The sequence below is a fragment of the Cherax quadricarinatus genome, chromosome 100, assembly GCF_038502225.1.
Source record: "Cherax quadricarinatus isolate ZL_2023a chromosome 100, ASM3850222v1, whole genome shotgun sequence".
Taxonomy (NCBI): Eukaryota; Metazoa; Arthropoda; class Malacostraca; order Decapoda; family Parastacidae; genus Cherax; species Cherax quadricarinatus.
The window spans coordinates 533576-555967 of NC_091391.1; the positions used below are offsets into that span (position 1 = coordinate 533576).

General features: G+C 47.5%; 1 protein-coding gene across 3 annotated transcripts in view; it reads left to right on the forward strand.

Annotated features, from left to right (window-relative positions):
• FucTA (glycoprotein 3-alpha-L-fucosyltransferase A) overlaps positions 1–22392 on the forward strand; it is a 283837-nt gene that overhangs the window by 10259 nt on the left and 251186 nt on the right. For all 3 annotated transcript variants that reach the window (XM_070079550.1, XM_070079551.1, XM_070079553.1), the window contains exon 2: positions 1849–1897. In XM_070079550.1, the coding sequence (XP_069935651.1) occupies positions 1881–1897 (17 nt within the window). In that variant the 5' untranslated portion in view covers positions 1849–1880. The remainder of the gene's footprint in view (positions 1–1848; positions 1898–22392) is intronic.

The following is a 22392-nucleotide window of genomic DNA, read 5'->3' on the forward strand; positions in this document are numbered from 1 at the left end:
GACACAACCCTGGTACTATCCATCTAGACACAACCCTGGTACTATCCATCTAGACACAACCCTGGTACTATCCATCTAGACACAACCCTGGTACTATCCATCTAGACACAACCCTGGTACTATCCATCTAGACACAACCCTGGTACTATCCATCTAGACACAACCCTGGTACTATCCATCTAGACACAACCCTGGTACTATCCATCTAGACACAACCCTGGTACTATCCATCTAGACACAACCCTGGTACTATCCATCTAGACACAACCCTGGTACTATCCATCTAGACACAACCCTGGTACTATCCATCTAGACACAACCCTGGTACTATCCATCTAGACACAACCCTGGTACTATCCATCTAGACACAACCCTGGTACTATCCATCTAGACACAACCCTGGTACTATCCATCTAGACACAACCCTGGTACTATCCATCTAGACACAACCCTGGTACTATCCATCTAGACACAACCCTGGTACTATCCATCTAGACACAACCCTGGTACTATCCATCTAGACACAACCCTGGTACTATCCATCTAGACACAACCCTGGTACTATCCATCTAGACACAACCCTGGTACTATCCATCTAGACACAACCCTGGTACTATCCATCTAGACACAACCCTGGTACTATCCATCTAGACACAACCCTGGTACTATCCATCTAGACACAACCCTGGTACTATCCATCTAGACACAACCCTGGTACTATCCATCTAGACAACCCTGGTTACCTGGAGGAGGTTACCTGGAGGTTATTCCGGGGATCAACGCCCCCGCGGCCCGGTCCACGACCAGGCCTCCCGATGGATCAGGGCCTGATCAACTAGGCTGTTACTGCTGGCCGCACGCAGTCCGACGTACGAGCCACAGCCCGGCTGATCCGGCACTGACTTTAGGTATCTGTCCAGCTCTCTCTTGAAGGCAGCCAGGGGTTTATTGGCAATTCCCCTAATGCTTGATGGGAGGCTGTTGAACAGTTTTGGGCCCCGGACACTTATGGTGTTTTCTCTTAGTGTACCAATGGCGCCCCTACTTTTTATTGGGGGCATTTTGCATCGCCTGCCCAGTCTTTTACTTTCGTAGGGAGTGATTTCTGTGTGCAGATTTGGGACCATTCCTTCCAAGATTTTCCAAGTGTAGATTATGATATATCTCTCCCTCCTGCGTTCCAACGAGTACAAGTCAAGTGCTTCCAAGCGTTCCCAGTAGTTAAGGTGCTTGACAGAACTTATACGTGCAGTAAAGGATCTCTGTACACTCTCTAGATCTGCGATTTCACCTGCTTTGTATGGAGATGGTACTATCCATCTAGACACAACCCTGGTACTATCCATCTAGACACAACCCTGGTACTATCCATCTAGACACAACCCTGGTACTATCCATCAATACACAACCCTGGTACTATCCATCTAGACACAACCCTGGTACTATCCATCTAGACACAACCCTGGTACTATCCATCTAGACACAACCCTGGTACTATCCATCTAGACACAACCCTGGTACTATCCATCTAGACACAACCCTGGTACTATCCATCTAGACACAACCCTGGTACTATCCATCTCTCTCTCTCTCTATATATATATGTATGTATATATATATATATATATATATATATATATATATATATATATATATATATATATATATATGTATGTATATATATATATATACATGATGGCTGTGAAGGACTCTTGATCCAAGGAATTTGAGGTACGAATCACCTTCCTCGGATCAAAGCTATTGACCTCCCTTGCTTCAGGCGTTATATGACCCCTACGACTTTAGTGTTTATCAAATTATTTGCTAATGTATATTTCTGTATTTCAGCCTAGTGATGTGACCGTCTTAGAGTATACAAGATGGCGTCGTGGACCAGGTATGGTGGTAGTTATACCGGTAGTTATAACAGTAGTTATACCGGTAGTTACACTGGTAGTTGTAGCACTAGTTATACTAGTAATTACACTTGTAGTTATACTAGTAGTTATAACTAGTAATGTTAGTATTAAGTCAGGCTAGAAGTTTAAAGGTCAAGGTTGATCTCGATTTCTGTCACAAGAACCTCAAACGTTGGTAATTATGTGTTTGTTTGTGGGTAGATGTACACGTCGTGGTAGATGGGTAGATAGATAGTAGGCTACGTCTACCATAGTAGATGTAGCCTACCATCCTTAGGTAGGCTTAGGTGGGTAGTATGTTTCTACGTTCTTCAGTGGCTAGGTAGATCGTAGACTACGTCTACCATAGTAGATGTAGCCTACCATCCTTAGGCTTAGCTGGGTAGTATGTTGCTACCTTCTTCAGTGGCTAGGTAGATCGTAGGCTACGTCTACCATAGTAGATGTAGCCTACCATCCTTAGGCTTAGCTGGGTAGTATGTTGCTACCTTCTTCAGTGGCTAGGTAGATCGTAGGCTACGTCTACCATAGATGTAGCCTACCATCCTTAGGTAGGCTTAGGTGGGTAGTATGTTTCTACGTTCTTCAGTGGCTAGGTAGATCGTAGACTACGTCTACCATAGATGTAGCCTACCATCCTTAGGTAGGCTTAGCTGGGTAGTATGTTGCTACGTTCTCAGTGGCTAGGTAGATCGTAGACTACGTCTACCATAGATGTAGCCTACCATCCTTAGGTAGGCTTAGGTGGGTAGTATGTTGCTACCTTCTTCAGTGACTAGGTAGATCGTAGACTACGTCTACCATAGATGTAGCCTACCATCCTTAGGTAGGCTTAGCTGGGTAGTATGTTGCTACCTTCTTCAGTGACTAGGTAGATCGTAGACTACGTCTACCATAGATGTAGCCTACCATCCTTAGGTAGGCTTAGCTGGGTAGTATGTTGCTACGTTCTCAGTGACTAGGTAGATCGTAGACTACGTCTACCATAGCAGTAGCTGCCTTCTACCATCCTTAAGTGGGTAGTATGTTGCTACGTTCTCAGTGACTAGGTAGATCGTAGACTACGTCTACCATAGCAGTAGCTACCTTCTACCATCCTTACCAGGTATACCAGGAGATCAGTGAGCCCGGGGCCCGGTCTGTCACCAGGCTAGATGGGTAGTATGCTACTAGGCTCTTCACTAGCCTGGCTAGTTTGAGAAATGTTATATGGATGTTTAAAGCTGAAATGTGTTAGTCTGTCTTGTCAAGGCTCTGGGCTACGTGCTACAACCTCTACAAGTAGTCGTGAACTTCGTTTAGCAGTTGTATGTGACTGGTATACACTACCGTCAAATTTAAGAATTACAGACATATGTAGTGGCTTTATCCGTACAAATTCAAGGATATGATTGGAAGACAGTAGAACTGTATGCAGAAGATGGGGTAATCAGTCCCTCAGGCCAGCCTGAGGGACTGATTACCCCAGATGTTGCACATCTGTCCCCTTTGATGGTAGTTCTGAGCATCATGGAGCAGAGTGAGACAGGCGACCCCAGCACGAGATTTTTTTCTCACGAGGATCCACCTGACGGAGGTCTTAATATACGACTGATCTTATGAACAATCCTCTTAAGTGGAAGTCCCACTTACACAGTCACAGACCGGGCCGCGGGGGCGTTGACCCCCGGAACTCTCTCCAGGTAAACTCCAGGTAAACAACCCCTTTAGGAGGATCCACCTGACCAGGAGAATCACATGACCAGTCCGTACCTACACTTGAGAACCAGGTTCCTAGCATCCCTGTGGGTCATCTGTGCTGTGGAAAGATGTGTACAGGAAACGTTTCGCCCTGAGTGGTTTCAGTCCTGAAACAGGTAAACATCAGGGGTGTTTGTCGGGACGGGTCCTGACCTGTGACAAGGGCATGGTCAGCTGTCATTAATTAAGGGCTCTTCATCCCATGAAATAGAGGTAATGGATAATTTCCCTCTCCCCACTTAGGGAGCTGTGAATTCTACGGGTTTAGCGCTTCCCCATAAATGCTGAACTGGATATGGATGTCGGGAAGTACTTCTTTAGCTGAGGGTAGGCAGGGGTGAGAAGTTATGAGGTGGAGCGGTTGTCATGTAGGGGGGTAATGATTGAATAGGATATAAGGGGAATATGGGAGTAAGGGATTATGTAGGCAGGGGAGAGGCAGGCGCGGTGTTAGGAGTGATATGATTAGCGGAGGTAGGTAGGTAAGAACATAAGAACATAAGAACGAAGGAACATTGCAGAAGGCCTACTGGCCCATGCGAGGCAGGTCCAAGTCTCCTACCGGCTTAAGCCAATGCACCCAACCTAGTCAGGTCAGGTCACATTGACTTAAGGGAGGAACACGGCAACCGACCTGGTAGCACAAGCTATCAGGTCTAACTCACACCCACCCACATCTACTCATGTATTTATCTAACCTATTTTTAAAGCTACACAACGTTCTGGCCTCTATAACGGTACTTGGGAGTTTGTTCCACTCATCCACAACTCTATTACCAAACCAGTACTTTCCTATATCCTTCCTGAATCTGAATTTTTCCAACTTAAAACCATTGCTGCGAGTCCTGTCTAGGCTAGATATTTTCAGCACACTATTTACATCCCCTTTATTTATTCCTGTCTTCCATTTATACACCTCAATCATATCCCCCCTAATTCTACGTCTTTCTAGAGAGTGCAGTTTCAGGGCCCTTAGTCTATCCTCATAGGGAAGGTTTCTGATACATGGGATCAACTTTGTCATCCTCCTTTGTACATTTTCCAGAGAATTTATATCCATTCTGTAATACGGTGACCAAAACTGTGCAGCATAATCTAAATGAGGCCTAACCAAGGATGTATAGAGTTGAAGAACAACCTGAGGACTCCTATTATTTATGCTTCTTGATATGAAGCCAAGGATTCTATTAGCTTTATTGCGAACACTTATGCACTGTTGTCTTGGTTTCAGATTACTGCTAACCAGAACTCCTAAATCTTTTTCGCAATCCGTAATATTAAGATCTACATTATTTAGTTTATATGTGGCATGGTTATTGTCCTGTCCAACATTTAGAACTTTGCATTTGTCTATATTAAACTGCATCTGCCACTTCTCCGACCACTGCATCAGTCTATTCAAATCTTCCTGGAGTGCTCGAATGTCCTCGTCAGAATGAATTCGACGGCCTATTTTGGTGTCATCGGCAAACTTGCCGATGTCGCTCTTTATGCCCTCATCTATGTCGTTTATGTAGATTGTGAACAGCAGGGGGCCCAACACTGACCCCTGTGGAACACCGCTCGTGACGCTTCCCCACTCTGATTTCTCCCCATTTATGCAAACTCTCTGCTGCCTATTTGTCAACCATGCCTCTATCCAGGAAAAAATTTCTCCTCCTATTCCATGTGCTTTAATTTTCCTCAATAGTCTCTGATGTGGGACCCTGTCAAAAGCCTTACTGAAGTCCATATACACAATATCATATTCATTACCATGATCTACCTCCTCAAATACCTTAGTGAAAAAAGTTAATAAATTCGTAAGGCAGGAACGCCCCTTTGTAAAAACATGCTGAGATTCGTTGATTAATTTATGCTTTTCAAGGTGGCTACGAACTGCCTCGGCAATTATTGATTCCATAAATTTTCCCACTATGGAGGTTAGGCTTATTGGTCTATAGTTCGAAGCTAAGGACCTGTCACCTGTTTTGAAAATAGGTAATGACAGGTCAGTGGTGACCACCACGACACTCTCATTAACTCTACAATACTCACTAACATATGCCTCGCCCACTCTTCACTCATATATAAACATAATAAAATATAAGAAATAGGAATAGCTAATAACGGGGACAGTGAATATTACTATTCTACTCAAACACAGTTTATTATTAAGTGCTTGTACCATAATATATTTGGGAACAGAACATTATTGTGGTTTAGATAAATGGGATGGTACAGGGAACACAATCAACTTGACCAAAATGAATATTACTTACAATATAGTTCAGAGGACAGTTCACTACAGGAACTAAGCCACAGGTCCCAAGACCTACACAGCACGAGTACTGCGCCAAGCCAGTACTCTGCCCAATGTCTCCAACAGTCTCCTCCAGAGACTTCAGCAGCCTTCTCCCGAGCCCTGCACCCCAGCAGCAGCTCCGCTCGAAGTCTCTGCTCAGGAGCTCTGCACCCCAGCAGCAGCTCCTCTCGAATCTCTGCTCAGGAGCTCTGCACCCCAGCAGCAGCTCTGCTCGAATCTCTGCTCAGGAGCTCTGCATCCCAGCAGCAGCTCTGCTCGAATCTCTGCTCAGGAGCTCTGCATCCCAGCAGCAGCTCCGCTCCAATCTCATGATCATGCTCTTCCTTGGGCTTTTATGGTAGTCCAAGCACCCTCCACAACCACGTGTACGACCTGACGCCTGGGTCTGAGGCGTCAAGAACAAAAGACCTCAGACGTGGGCGTGGCTACAGACGTCTGCCAAGGCAAGGTGTGACCCTATAATTGGTTAAATTAGGTCTCCCCAGAGACCTCACAAGCCCAGCTGGACTACATCACACGGTGACTCGACCCCAGCAATCACCGTGAGGCGAGGACATGCAAAGATGGAGGCAGTGTAAGTGACCATTGGTAGAATGTAGTGTGACCGGTCCTTCACTACTGTGACACACACACACACACACACAACACACACACACACACACACACACACACACACACACACACACACACACCTTGACAACTGGTAACAACAAACTGGTAATAAGTTAGGTGGGTGAAAGCAGTGGTGGTGTACAAGGTACTTGCCACTTAACACCCACTTCTTGCCAGAGGAAACGCCACTCTCCGTACTTCTTCCTTCTTCTTACACATCTCTCCATCACTAGCGCCCTACAGTCACTCTTATCTCTTGTTTAGTGGCAGGAGAGAGTGCAGGATGGGGAGAGACCCTTACGATTTACTGCTCTTGTCTCAGGAGATAGTGGTAGATAGTTCTTACCTGGAGTGAGTTCCGGGGGTCAACGCCCCCGCGGCCCGGTCCGTGACCAGGCCTCCTGGCGGATCAGAGCCTGGTCAACCAGGCTGTTACTGCTGGCTGCACGCAATCCAACGTACGAGGATTTTTATATATGTTGTTGGTTCGTTGGTTAATGAGGTTTAAAGTCTATCTACTACACGAGGGTCATTAAGACTGGTTGGTTGGTTAATGGGGTTTAAAGTCTATCTACTACACGAGGGTCATTAAGACTGGTTGGTTGGTTAATGGGGTTTAAAGTCTATCTACTACACGAGGGTCATTAAGACTGGTTGGTTGGTTAATGGGGTTTAAAGTCTATCTACTACACCAGGGTCATTAAGACTGGTTGGTTGGTTAATGGGGTTTAAAGTCTATCTACTACACCAGGGTCATTAAGACTGGTTGGTTGGTTAATGGGGTTTAAAGTCTATCTACTACACCAGGGTCATTAAGACTGGTTGGTTGGTTAATGGGGTTTAAAGTCTATCTACTACACGAGGGTCATTAAGACTGGTTGGTTGGTTAATGGGGTTTAAAGTCTATCTACTACACCAGGGTCATTAAGACTGGTTGGTTGGTTAATGGGGTTTAAAGTCTATCTACTACACCAGGGTCATTAAGACTGGTTAGTTGGTTAATGAGGTTTAAAGACTATCTACTACACCAGGGTCATTAAGACTGGTTGGTTAATGGGGTTTAAAGTCTATCTACTACACCAGGGTCATTAAGACTGGTTAGTTGGTTAATGAGGTTTAAAGACTATCTACTACACCAGGGTCATTAAGACTGGTTGGTTAATGGGGTTTAAAGTCTATCTACTACACCAGGGTCATTAAGACTGGTTGGTTAATGGGGTTTAAAGTCTATCTACTACACCAGGGTCATTAAGACTGGTTAGTTGGTTAATGAGGTTTAAAGACTATCTACTACACCAGGGTCATTAAGACTGGTTGGTTAATGGGGTTTAAAGTCTATCTACTACACCAGGGTCATTAAGACTGGTTAGTTGGTTAATGAGGTTTAAAGACTATCTACTACACCAGGGTCATTAAGACTGGTTGGTTAATGGGGTTTAAAGTCTATCTACTACACCAGGGTCATTAAGACTGGTTGGTTGGTTAATGGGGTTTAAAGTCTATCTACTACACCAGGGTCATTAAGACTGGTTGGTTGGTTAATGGGGTTTAAAGTCTATCTACTACACGAGGGTCATTAAGACTGGTTGGTTGGTTAATGGGGTTTAAAGTCTATCTACTACACCAGGGTCATTAAGACTGGTTGGTTGGTTAATGGGGTTTAAAGTCTATCTACTACACCAGGGTCATTAAGACTGGTTGGTTGGTTAATGGGGTTTAAAGTCTATCTACTACACCAGGGTCATTAAGACTGGTTGGTTGGTTAATGGGGTTTAAAGTCTATCTACTGCACCAGGGTCATTAAGACTGGTTGGTTGATTAATGGGGTTTAAAGTCTATCTACTGCACCAGGGTCATTAAGACTGGTTGGTTGGTTAATGGGGTTTAAAGTCTATCTACTACACCAGGGTCATTAAGACTGGTTGGTTGGTTAATGGGGTTTAAGGTCTATCTACTACACCAGGGTCATTAAGACTGGTTGGTTGGTTAATGGGGTTTAAAGTCTATCTACTACACCAGGGTCATTAAGACTTTTGATATTTACAATAAAGAAACAGGCCACTTATTGAGCGTTACTGTTCTGGTCAGCTGATGCGCAGGCCACTCAGCGAGCGTGCTCCCCAAGACAAGGAAAATATGTGATGGTGGGCCCCTGAGTGAGCATTTGTCAATGGCCGGGTAATAAAGTGAAGGAAGAGTGATGACGCACTCGCGTTATGCTCACTGAGTGGCACTCACACCAGCTGAGGGTGTGAGCCACTCAGTGAGCATGATGCCCCACACCAGCTGATGGTTTTGAGCCACTCAGCGAGCAAGACTCTCCCACCAGCTGAGGGTGTGGGCCACTGAGCGAGCATGACGCCCCCACTAGCTAATGCTTTGAGCCACTCAGCGAGCATTTTGTCAAAACACCAGTAAAAGTTATGGAGAAAGTCGATACTCTAGTACCACCTAGAACCTCTAGTACCACCTAGCACCTCTCTAGTACCACCTAGCACTAGTACCACCTAGCAACTTTCTAGCGTGTACACCTGGATTATTACACACACGAGACTACAAGAAGTGGTCTGGGAAAACTCCTGGTTCAGGGAGAGAGTGACCTAGTAGCCACCAGTCAAGAGGCGGGGCCAGGAGCTATGACTCGTCCCCTGCACACACACACACACACTGACCTTATATACGTACTACAGAGTGAAATTTTGAGAGTATTGACCAGATGCCGTAACTAACAGTTCTTTCTTGACCTGACTGCTGGAATCCACAAATTTTCTGACAGTCCATTGTAACGGCAGCAGCGAATCTAATAACAATGTGATAATATGCGAGGAAGGGGGAAGAGAAGGTGGGCAGAATAACTTAGATGTTATGATAACTGGAGATGGAGAGACTGTGAGAATGTGTACAAACAGGAAGGTCAGACTATATTGCTTGAAAAAAATTATGGACTGCGAGATGAACGATAATGATGGTGGAAATGGTGATAAAATGAAACTATAGGAATAAAGGAATCGGGAAGAGGTCAAGGAGAAATATGTTGGACTTAGGAGGAACAGTTGATGAAAGAGAGAGCAATGGAACTCAAGGTTAAGCAATGAAAGGGAGTAATAGGAAGGACACTGATGATTTACAGACTTAAGGAAGCTGATGATAGGAAGGAGGGAGGAGAAGAATCAACAAGGTCACCTGTACAAACAGTCTGGTGAAACACGTTCATCACACAGCATCAACAAGGTCACCTGTACAAACAGTCTGGTGAAACACGTTCATCACACAGCATCAACAAGGTCACCTGTACAAACAGTCTGGTGAAACACGTTCATCACACAGCATCAACAAGGTCTCCTGTACAAACAGTCTGGTGAAACACGTTCATCACAACATCAACAAGGTCTCCTGTACAAACAGTCTGGTGAAACACGTTCATCACACAGCATCAACAAGGTCACCTGTACAAACAGTCTGGTGAAACACGTTCATCACACAGCATCAACAAGGTCACCTGTACAAACAGTCTGGTGAAACACGTTCATCACACAGCATCAACAAGGTCACCTGTACAAACAGTCTGGTGAAACACGTTCATCACACAGCATCAACAAGGTCTCCTGTACAAACAGTCTGGTGAAACACGTTCATCACACAGCATCAACAAGGTCTCCTGTACAAACAGTCTGGTGAAACACGTTCACCACACAACATCAACAAGGTCACCTGTACAAACAGTCTGGTGAAACACGTTCACCACACAGCATCAACAAGGTCACCTGTACAAACAGTCTGGTGAAACACGTTCATCACACAGCATCAACAAGGTCTCCTGTACAAACAGTCTGGTGAAACACGTTCATCACACAGCATCAACAAGGTCTCCTGTACAAACAGTCTGGTGAAACACGTTCACCACACAGCATCAACAAGGTCTCCTGTACAAACAGTCTGGTGAAACACGTTCATCACACAGCATCAACAAGATCTCCTGTACAAACAGTCTGGTGAAACACGTTCATCACACAGCATCAACAAGATCTCCTGCACAAACAGTCTGGTGAAACACGTTCATCACACAGCATCAACAAGGTCTCCTGTACAAACAGTCTGGTGAAACACGTTCATCACACAGCATCAACAAGGTCTCCTGTACAAACAGTCTGGTGAAACACGTTCATCACACAGCATCAACAAGGTCTCCTGTACAAACAGTCTGGTGAAACACGTTCATCACACAGCATCAACAAGATCTCCTGCACAAACAGTCTGGTGAAACACGTTCATCACACAGCATCAACAAGGTCTCCTGTACAAACAGTCTGGTGAAACACGTTCACCACACAGCATCAACAAGGTCTCCTGTACAAACAGTCTGGTGAAACACGTTCACCACACAGCATCAACAAGGTCTCCTGTACAAACAGTCCCTGAGAACTACCCTTGTAGTCCTCAGGGAGGCTATCTTGAGATAGCCTCCCTGAGGACTACAAGGGTAGGACTATTTTAGATAATTTACACCATGAATAATAATTTTCCTAAAGTGTACTCGTGTCTACTTAAACTTAAGTTGATAGATCACTTTACAAGTTGACACATTCAGCAGAGAGAAGATGCTCGAGGCTGGATCACTCAGCCTCCGGGAGTATTTCAAGGATCACCTCCTTGAGGTCTAACTCAAGCCCCCCTCCCCATCCCCCACAATAACCCCCCCTCCTTCAGTTATACCCCCTACCCTCCTGTGTCTCAGTGTGAGTTATTAAAATACACATAAGTGTACACAACCCCAGCTTAACCTCTCCACTCCCCACAGTCAACCATGTACACAACCCCAGCTTAACCTCTCCACTCCCCACAGTCAACCATGTACACAACCCCAGCTTAACCTCTCCACTCCCCACAGTCAACCATGTACACAACCCCAGCTTAACCTCTCCACTCCCCACAGTCAACCATGTACACAACCCCAGCTTAACCTCTCCACTCCCCGCAGTCAAAAATGTACACAACCCCAGCTTAACCTCTCCACTCCCCACAGTCAACCATGTACACAACCCCAGCTTAACCTCTCCACTCCCCACAGTCAACCATGTACACAACCCCAGCTTAACCTCTCCACTCCCCACAGTCAACCATGTACACAACCCCAGCTTAACCTCTCCACTCCCCACAGTCAACCATGTACACAACCCCAGCTTAACCTCTCCACTCCCCACAGTCAACCATGTACACAACCCCAGCTTAACCTCTCCACTCCCCACAGTCAACCATGTACACAACCCCAGCTTAACCTCTCCACTCCCCACAGTCAACCATGTACACAACCCCAGCTTAACCTCTCCACTCCCCACAGTCAACCATGTACACAACCCCAGCTTAACCTCTCCACTCCCCACAGTCAACCATGTACACAACCCCAGCTTAACCTCTCCACTCCCCACAGTCAACCATGTACACAACCCCAGCTTAACCTCTCCACTCCCCGCAGTCAAAAATGTACACAACCCCAGCTTAACCTCTCCACTCCCCACAGTCAACCATGTACACAACCCCAGCTTAACCTCTCCACTCCCCACAGTCAACCATGTACACAACCCCAGCTTAACCTCTCCACTCCCCACAGTCAACCATGTACACAACCCCAGCTTAACCTCTCCACTCCCCACAGTCAACCATGTACACAACCCCAGCTTAACCTCTCCACTCCCCACAGTCAACCATGTACACAACCCCAGCTTAACCTCTCCACTCCCCACAGTCAACCATGTACACAACCCCAGCTTAACCTCTCCACTCCCCACAGTCAACCATGTACACAACCCCAGCTTAACCTCTCCACTCCCCACAGTCAACCATGTACACAACCCCAGCTTAACCTCTCCACTCCCCACAGTCAACCATGTACACAACCCCAGCTTAACCTCTCCACTCCCCACAGTCATCCATGTACACAACCCCAGCTTAACCTCTCCACTCCCCACAGTCAACCTTGTACACAACCCCAGCTTAACCTCTCCACTCCCCACAGTCATCCATGTACACAACCCCAGCTTAACCTCTCCACTCCCCACAGTCAACCATGTACACAACCCCAGCTTAACCTCTCCACTCCCCGCAGTCATCCATGTACACAACCCCAGCTTAACCTCTCCACTCCCCACAGTCATCCATGTACACAACCCCAGCTTAACCTCTCCACTCCCCACAGTCAACCATGTACACAACCCCAGCTTAACCTCTCCACTCCCCACAGTCATCCATGTACACAACCCCAGCTTAACCTCTCCACTCCCCACAGTCAACCATGTACACAACCCCAGCTTAACCTCTCCACTCCCCACAGTCATCCATGTACACAACCCCAGCTTAACCTCTCCACTCCCCACAGTCAACCATGTACACAACCCCAGCTTAACCTCTCCACTCCCCACAGTCATCCATGTACACAACCCCAGCTTAACCTCTCCACTCCCCACAGTCAACCATGTACACAACCCCAGCTTAACCTCTCCACTCCCCGCAGTCATCCATGTACACAACCCCAGCTTAACCTCTCCACTCCCCACAATCAACCATGTACACAACCCCAGCTTAACCTCTCCACTCCCCACAGTCATCCATGTACACAACCCCAGCTTAACCTCTCCACTCCCCACAGTCATCCATGTACACAACCCCAGCTTAACCTCTCCACTCCCCACAGTCATCCATGTACACAACCCCAGCTTAACCTTTCCACTCCTCACAGTCATCCATGTACACAACCCCAGCTTAACCTCTCCACTCCCCGCAGTCATCCATGTACACAACCCCAGCTTAACCTCTCCACTCCCCACAGTCATCCATGTACACAACCCCAGCTTAACCTCTCCACTCCCCGCAGTCATCCATGTACACAACCCCAGCTTAACCTCTCCACTCCCCACAGTCATCCATGTACACAACCCCAGCTTAACCTCTCCACTCCCCGCAGTCATCCATGTACACAACCCCAGCTTAACCTTTCCACTCCCCACAGTCATCCATGTACACAACCCCAGCTTAACCTTTCCACTCCCCACAGTCATCCATGTACACAACCCCAGCTTAACCTTTCCACTCCCCGCAGTCATCCATGTACACAACCCCAGCTTAACCTCTCCACTCCCCACAGTCATCCATGTACACAACCCCAGCTTAACCTCTCCACTCCCCACAGTCATCCATGTACACAACCCCAGCTTAACCTCTCCACTCCCCACAGTCATCCATGTACACAACCCCAGCTTAACCTCTCCACTCCCCACAGTCATCCATGTACACAACCCCAGCTTAACCTCTCCACTCCCCACAGTCATCCATGTACACAACCCCAGCTTAACCTCTCCACTCCCCACAGTCAACCATGTACACAACCCCAGCTTAACCTCTCCACTCCCCACAGTCATCCATGTACACAACCCCAGCTTAACCTCTCCACTCCCCACAGTCAACCATGTACACAACCCCAGCTTAACCTCTCCACTCCCCGCAGTCAACCATGTACACAACCCCAGCTTAACCTCTCCACTCCCCACAGTCAACCATGTACACAACCCCAGCTTAACCTCTCCACTCCCCACAGTCAACCATGTACACAACCCCAGCTTAACCTCTCCACTCCCCACAGTCAACCATGTACACAACCCCAGCTTAACCTCTCCACTCCCCACAGTCAACCATGTACACAACCCCAGCTTAACCTCTCCACTCCCCACAGTCAACCATGTACACAACCCCAGCTTAACCTCTCCACTCCCCACAGTCAACCATGTACACAACCCCAGCTTAACCTCTCCACTCCCCACAGTCAACCATGTACACAACCCCAGCTTAACCTCTCCACTCCCTGCAGCCAACCATGTACACAACCCCAGCTTAACCTCTCCACTCCCCACAGTCAACCATGTACACAACCCCAGCTTAACCTCTCCACTCCCCACAGTCAACCATGTACACAATCCCAGCTTAACCTCTCCACTCCCCGCAGTCAACCATGTACACAACCCCAGCTTAACCTCTCCACTCCCCGCAGTCAACCATGTACACAACCCCAGCTTAACCTCTCCACTCCCCGCAGTCAACCATGTACACAACCCCAGCTTAACCTCTCCACTCCCCGCAGTCAACCATGTACACAACCCCAGCTTAACCTCTCCACTCCCCACAGTCAACCATGTACACAACCCCAGCTTAACCTCTCCACTCCCCACAGTCAACCACGTACACAACCCCAGCTTAACCTCTCCACTCCCCGCAGTCAACCACGTACATAACCCCAGCTTAACCTCTCCACTCCCCACAGTCAACCACGTACACATCCCCAGCTTAACCTCTCCAATCCCCGCAGTCAACCACGTACACAACCCCAGCTTAACCTCTCCACTCCCCACAGTCAACCATGTACACAACCCCAGCTTAACCTCTCCACTCCCCACAGTCAACCATGTACACAACCCCAGCTTAACCTCTCCACTCCCCACAGTCAACCATGTACACAACCCCAGCTTAACCTGTCCACTCCCCGCAGTCAACCATGTACACAACCCCAGCTTAACCTGTCCACTCCCCACAGTCAACCATGTACACAACCCCAGCTTAACCCCTCCACTCCCCACAGTCAACCATGTACACAACCCCAGCTTAACGTGTCCACTCCACACAGTCAACCATGTACACAACCCCAGCTTAACCTCTCCACTCCCCACAGCCAACCATGTACACAACCCCAGCTTAACCTCTCCACTCCCCACAGTCAACCATGTACACAACCCCAGCTTAACCTCTCCACTCCCCACAGTCAACCATGTACACAACCCCAGCTTAACCTCTCCACTCCCCACAGTCAACCATGTACACAACCCCAGCTTAACCTCTCCACTCCCCACAGTCAACCATGTACACAACCCCAGCTTAACCTCTCCACTCCCCACAGTCAACCATGTACACAACCCCAGCTTAACCTCTCCACTCCCCACAGTCAACCATGTACACAACCCCAACTTAACCTCTCCACTCCCCACAGTCAACCATGTACCCAACCCCAGCTTAACCTCTCCACTCCCCACAGTCAACCATGTACACAACCCCAGCTTAACCTCTCCACTCCCCACAGTCAACCATGTACACAACCCCAGCTTAACCTCTCCACTCCCCACAGTCAACCATGTACACAACCCCAACTTAACCTCTCCACTCCCCACAGTCAACCATGTACACAACCCCAGCTTAACCTCTCCACTCCCCACAGTCAACCATGTACACAACCCCAGCTTAACCTCTATACTCCCCACAGTCAACCATGTACACAACCCCAGCTTAACCTCTCCACTCCCCACAGTCAACCATGTACACAACCCCAGCTTAACCTCCCCACTCCCCACAGTCAACCATGTACACAACCCCAGCTTAACCTCTCCACTCCCCACAGTCATCCATGTACACAACCCCAGCTTAACCTCTCCACTCCCCACAGTCATCCATGTACACAACCCCAGCTTAACCTCTCCACTCCCCACAGTCAACCATGTACACAACCCCAGCTTAACCTCTCCACTCCCCACAGTCAACCATGTACACAACCCCAGCTTAACCTCTCCACTCCCCACAGTCAACCATGTACACAACCCCAGCTTAACCTCTCCACTCCCCACAGTCAACCATGTACACAACCCCAGCTTAACCTCTCCACTCCCCACAGTCAACCATGTACACAACCCCAGCTTAACCTCTCCACTCCCCACAGTCAACCATGTACACAACCCCAGCTTAACCTCTCCACTCCCCACAGTCAACCATGTACACAACCCCAGCTTAACCTCTCCACTCCCCACAGTCAACCATGTACACAACCCCAGCTTAACCTCTCCACTCCCCACAGTCAACCATGTACACAACCCCAGCTTAACCTCTCCACTCCCCACAGTCAACCATGTACACAACCCCAGCTTAACCTCTCCACTCCCCACAGTCAACCATGTACACAACCCCAGCTTAACCTCTCCACTCCCCACAGTCAACCATGTACACAACCCCAGCTTAACCTCTCCACTCCCCACAGTCAACCATGTACACAACCCCAGCTTAACCTCTCCACTCCCCACAGTCAACCATGTACACAACCCCAGCTTAACCTCTCCACTCCCCACAGTCAACCATGTACACAACCCCAGCTTAACCTCTCCACTCCCCACAGTCAACCATGTACACAACCCCAGCTTAACCTCTCCACTCCCCACAGTCAACCATGTACACAACCCCAGCTTAACCTCTCCACTCCCCACAGTCAACCATGTACACAACCCCAGCTTAACCTCTCCACTCCCCACAGTCAACCATGTACACAACCCAGCTTAACCTCTCCACTCCCCACAGTCAACCATGTACACAACCCCAGCTTAACCTCTCCACTCCCCACAGTCATCCATGTACACAACCCCAGCTTAACCTCTCCACTCCCCACAACCATGTACACAACCCCAGCTTAACCTCTCCACTCCCCACAGTCAACCATGTACACAACCCCAGCTTAACCTCTCCACTCCCCACAGTCATCCATGTACACAACCCCAGCTTAACCTCTCCACTCCCCACAGTCAACCATGTACACAACCCCAGCTTAACCTCTCCACTCCCCACAGTCATCCATGTACACAACCCCAGCTTAACCTCTCCACTCCCCACAGTCAACCATGTACACAACCCCAGCTTAACCTCTCCACTCCCCACAGTCATCCATGTACACAACCCCAGCTTAACCTCTCCACTCCCCACAGTCAACCATGTACACAACCCCAGCTTAACCTCTCCACTCCCCACAGTCATCCATGTACACAACCCCAGCTTAACCTCTCCACTCCCCACAGTCATCCATGTACACAACCCCAGCTTAACCTCTCCACTCCCCACAGTCAACCATGTACACAACCCCAGCTTAACCTCTCCACTCCCCACAGTCATCCATGTACACAACCCCAGCTTAACCTCTCCACTCCCCACAGTCAACCATGTACACAACCCCAGCTTAACCTCTCCACTCCCCACAGTCATCCATGTACACAACCCCAGCTTAACCTCTCCACTCCCCACAGTCAACCATGTACACAACCCCAGCTTAACCTCTCCACTCCCCACAGTCATCCATGTACACAACCCCAGCTTAACCTCTCCACTCCCCACAGTCAACCATGTACACAACCCCAGCTTAACCTCTCCACTCCCCACAGTCATCCATGTACACAACCCCAGCTTAACCTCTCCACTCCCCACAGTCAACCATGTACACAACCCCAGCTTAACCTCTCCACTCCCCACAGTCATCCATGTACACAACCCCAGCTTAACCTCTCCACTCCCCACAGTCATCCATGTACACAACCCCAGCTTAACCTCTCCACTCCCCACAGTCATCCATGTACACAACCCCAGCTTAACCTCTCCACTCCCCACAGTCAACCATGTACACAACCCCAGCTTAACCTCTCCACTCCCCACAGTCAACCATGTACACAACCCCAGCTTAACCTCTCCACTCCCCACAGTCAACCATGTACACAACCCCAGCTTAACCTCTCCACTCCCCACAGTCAACCACGTACACAACCCCAGCTTAACCTCTCCACTCCCCACAGTCAGCCAACAAACGGGATCATAGCAAGAGAATGCTCAGAGCAGATGCAATGTGCAACGAAAATAAACTGAATGACTTGGTAAGAGAGGTAATTGCAGACATGATAGCTATCACAGAGACAAAAACTAACTGAAATAATTAGTACTAGAGGCTATATTGGTAAGTAGGTACTTAATATGTTAATTGGCATTTTGGTTTGGTCACAAGTGACCCTTATCATCTACCAATAATGTATCGTTTGTTGGTATTGTGAAAATATTGAGTATACAGACTTTCATATTCCCAGCGGGATATCAGATGTTGAGGAAAGAGAAGAAATAGTGTAATTACCCTGAGAGCATTGTTCCTGCCCAATCCTTACCTATCCTTGAGTCATCTTCTCACGTCTAGAGGAAATAGGAGTGGTATTACAGCTACCAAGATATGGCAGAGGCAGCATCAGTAAGATGACTACACAATAGGGGCACACTGTAGACTGGGGTACTCAAACTAGTAGTACCACTGTTATCTAGGAACGCGTAAATTGTCACCATTTTAGATCGGATGGTAGTGTCCTTGGCACACACATTGAGAGACCGGGGTTCGATATCTGGTACGAGTGGAAACGTTGGGTATGCTTCCTAACACCTGCTGTCACTGTTCACCTAGCAGTAAGTAGGTACCTAGGTGTTAGTTGACTGACGTTATCCTGGGTTGCTATCTTCTTGAGAGGTATGGATGGAGGGATAGTGGATAGGAGTACTAGAGGCTGGTAGAGGTGAGGGAGATATAGAGTGATGGAAGGGTGGGAGGGGTTAGGGAGGAGGGGGTTAGGAGGGAGGGGTTAGGGAGGAGGGGGTTAGGGAGGAGGGGGTTAGGAGGGAGGGGTTAGGGAGGAGGGGGTTAGGAGGGAGGGGTTAGGGAGGAGGGGTTCAAGAGAGGCATCTCACAAACTCGTCAAAATGTCCTTGAAGTGTCTTTACTGCATATTCTCTCTCTCTCTCTCTCTCTCTCTCTCTCTCTCTCTCTCTCTCTCTCTCTCTCTCTCTCTCTCTCTCTCTCTCTCTCTCTCTCTCTCTCTCTCTCTCTCTCTCTCTCCACAGGTTTTTCCAAGGTTAAGGATCCCCATATTTATTTACAAGTACTGTTAGCTACATCAGCTTAGTTAATAAGAAGTTGGGGTCATCTGTGATTTCAACTATGTTATTGATGCCATTATGCTGTACGAACATGTTCCAGACACGAGTCATTCTACGAATAAATAATCTCATATGAAATGATCTGAGAATGGTACAGCCAGAGTGTAGTTGGTGTTTGCTGCCCGTCTTGTGGCATAGAAGCTGTCTTCTAGCTGTCCGCGGAGTGGAATCATGTGCAGTCCTTTGACAACATTGGCCTTGTGTATAAAAGTAAGATTAGCCACATCCCTGCGGTGCTGAAGGCTCTGCTGAGATGACAGATCTGTCCAGGCCAGAGATGAGTCGTCTTGCTCTGTTCTCTATTCCGTCAGAAGTGTAGATGAGACAGGGAAGGGGGAGGGGGCAGTCCAAGAAAGTGGAGCATACTCAAGATGTGAGCGTACTTACTTACTTACTTGTGCCTCATACAGAGTCGTGCAACCTTTCCTGGACGCTTTATTTGCAAGATTTACAACGTGGTTCTTTATAGTCAATTTGGAATCAAATTTCACCCCAAGAATACCCAACTCACCCGGGTACCAACACACACCCATTCATTCTTATCACTACTCTAGCATTACCATCATGGTGCCTAGATACCATCATTTATATTTTCTCAAGAGCAAATGTAACCAGCCATCATTTTCCCCAGGCTGATACAGCTGTGGACTAATGATTGATGTAGACTAGAGTAACTGATATTACTTCTCCTGGATAAGTAAATATCAGAGTACAGTCGTCTGTAGAATAAAGCATTGTGGGATGAGATGAAGGTCACTCAAGCTGACATTCCATAACATTGGCCCAAGTACATTTCCCTGTGGAACACTGGGACCAATAAACTGACTTGTTGACGCTGTCCCCTTGAGAAATGCTCTTCGAGACGTACATGGTGAGTGATTACTGGGGATGAAGGGACATGTTCTGTTAGGTGAACACTGACAGCAGGTGTAAGGTGAGCAACACCCAGGTACCTGCTTACTGCTAGGTGAACACTGACAGCAGGTGTAAGGTGAGCAACACCCAGGTACCTGCTTACTGCTAGGTGAACACTGACAGCAGGTGTAAGGTGAGCAACACCCAGGTACCTGCTTACTGCTAGGTGAACACTGACAGCAGGTGTAAGGTGAGCAACACCCAGGTACCTGCTTACTGCTAGGTGAACACTGACAGCAGGTGTAAGGTGAGCAACACCCAGGTACCTGCTTTCTGTTAGGTGAACACTGACAGCAGGTGTAAGGTGAGCAACACCCAGGTACCTGCTTACTGCTAGGTGAACACTGACAGCAGGTGTAAGGTGAGCAACACCCAGGTACCTGCTTTCTGTTAGGTGAACACTGACAGCAGGTGTAAGGTAACTAACACCCAGGTACCTGCTTACTGCTAGGTGAACACTGACAGCAGGTGTAAGGTGACTAACACCCAGGTACCTACTTACTGCTAGGTGAACAGTGGCAGCAGGTTTTTAAGGAAACACGTCTTAATATTTCCAACCGTCCCGGGGATCGAACCACAGACTTCAGTGTGTGAGCTAAGTGCACTACTGAGGTCCGTGGTTCGATCTCCGGTACGAGTGAAAACAGGATGTGTTTCCTTAAGACTCTCAAAGCCTCCGAGTATCCAGTATGTCGTAATCATATCTCCCCTAATGCGTCTTCATAACTCTGGGACTAGCTTTGTTGCAAACCTTTTGAACCTATTCTAGGTGATGAGGTGAGGGTTGCATTCTGTTGCTGTGAACTCCATGACAGGCTGTACTTACCTGGTTGTGGCTTCTGGGGTTGAGTCACAGCTCTTCTGTGTGTACGTGTGTGTGTACGTGATCATGTACGTGTGTGTATACATGATCATGTACGTGTGTATACATGATCATGTACGTGTGTATACATGTACGTGTGTGTATACATGATCATGTACGTGTGTGTGTGTGTGTACATGATCATGTACGTGTGTGTGTGTGTGTGTACGTGATCATGTACTTGAGTGTGTACATGATTATGTACGTGTGTGTATACATGGTCATGTACGTGTGTATACATGATGTACATGTGTGTATACATGATCATGTACGTGTGTGTGTACATGATCATGTACGTGTGTATACATGATCATGTACGTGTGTGTATACATGACAGGCTGTACTTACCTGGTTGTGGTTTCTGGGGTTGAGTCACAGCTCTTCTGTGTGTACGTGATCATGTACTTGAGTGTGTGTACATGATTATGTACGTGTGTGTATACATGGTTATGTACGTGTGTGTATACATGATGTACATGTGTGTATACATGATCATGTACGTGTGTGTATACATCATGTACGTGTGTGTATACATGATCATGTACGTGTGTGTGTACATGATCATGTACGTGTGTGTACATGATCATGTACGTGTGTGTATACATGTACGTGTGTGTATACATGATCATGTACGTGTGTGTATACATCATGTACGTGTGTATACATGATCATGTACGTGTGTGTGTACATGATCATGTACGTGTATGTATACATGATCATGTACGTGTGTGTATACATGATCATGTACGTGTGTATACATGATCATGTACATGTGTATACATGATCATGTACGTGTGTGTATACATGGTCATGTACGGGTATGTATACATGGTCATGTACGGGTATGTATACATGATCATGTACGTGTGTACATCATGTTCGTGTGTGCATACATGGTCATGTACGTGTATACATTGTCATGTACTTGGGTGTGTACATGATCATGTACGTGTGTGTATACATGATCATGTACGTGTGTATACATGATCATGTACGTGTGTACATGATCATGTACGTGTGTACATGGCTGGTCATGGTTGGTTGATGATCGTGACTGCCTCTGTTTTGGCCTCTGTTACCGTTAATCCTACCGTTGACTCTGCCCTCAGAATTACCGTTCACAAGAAGCAACATTTGAAGGTTACTAACCCAGGATAACCCAGGTTAATAACCCAGGATAACCCAGGTTAATAACCCAGGATAACCCAGGTTAATAACCCAGGATAACC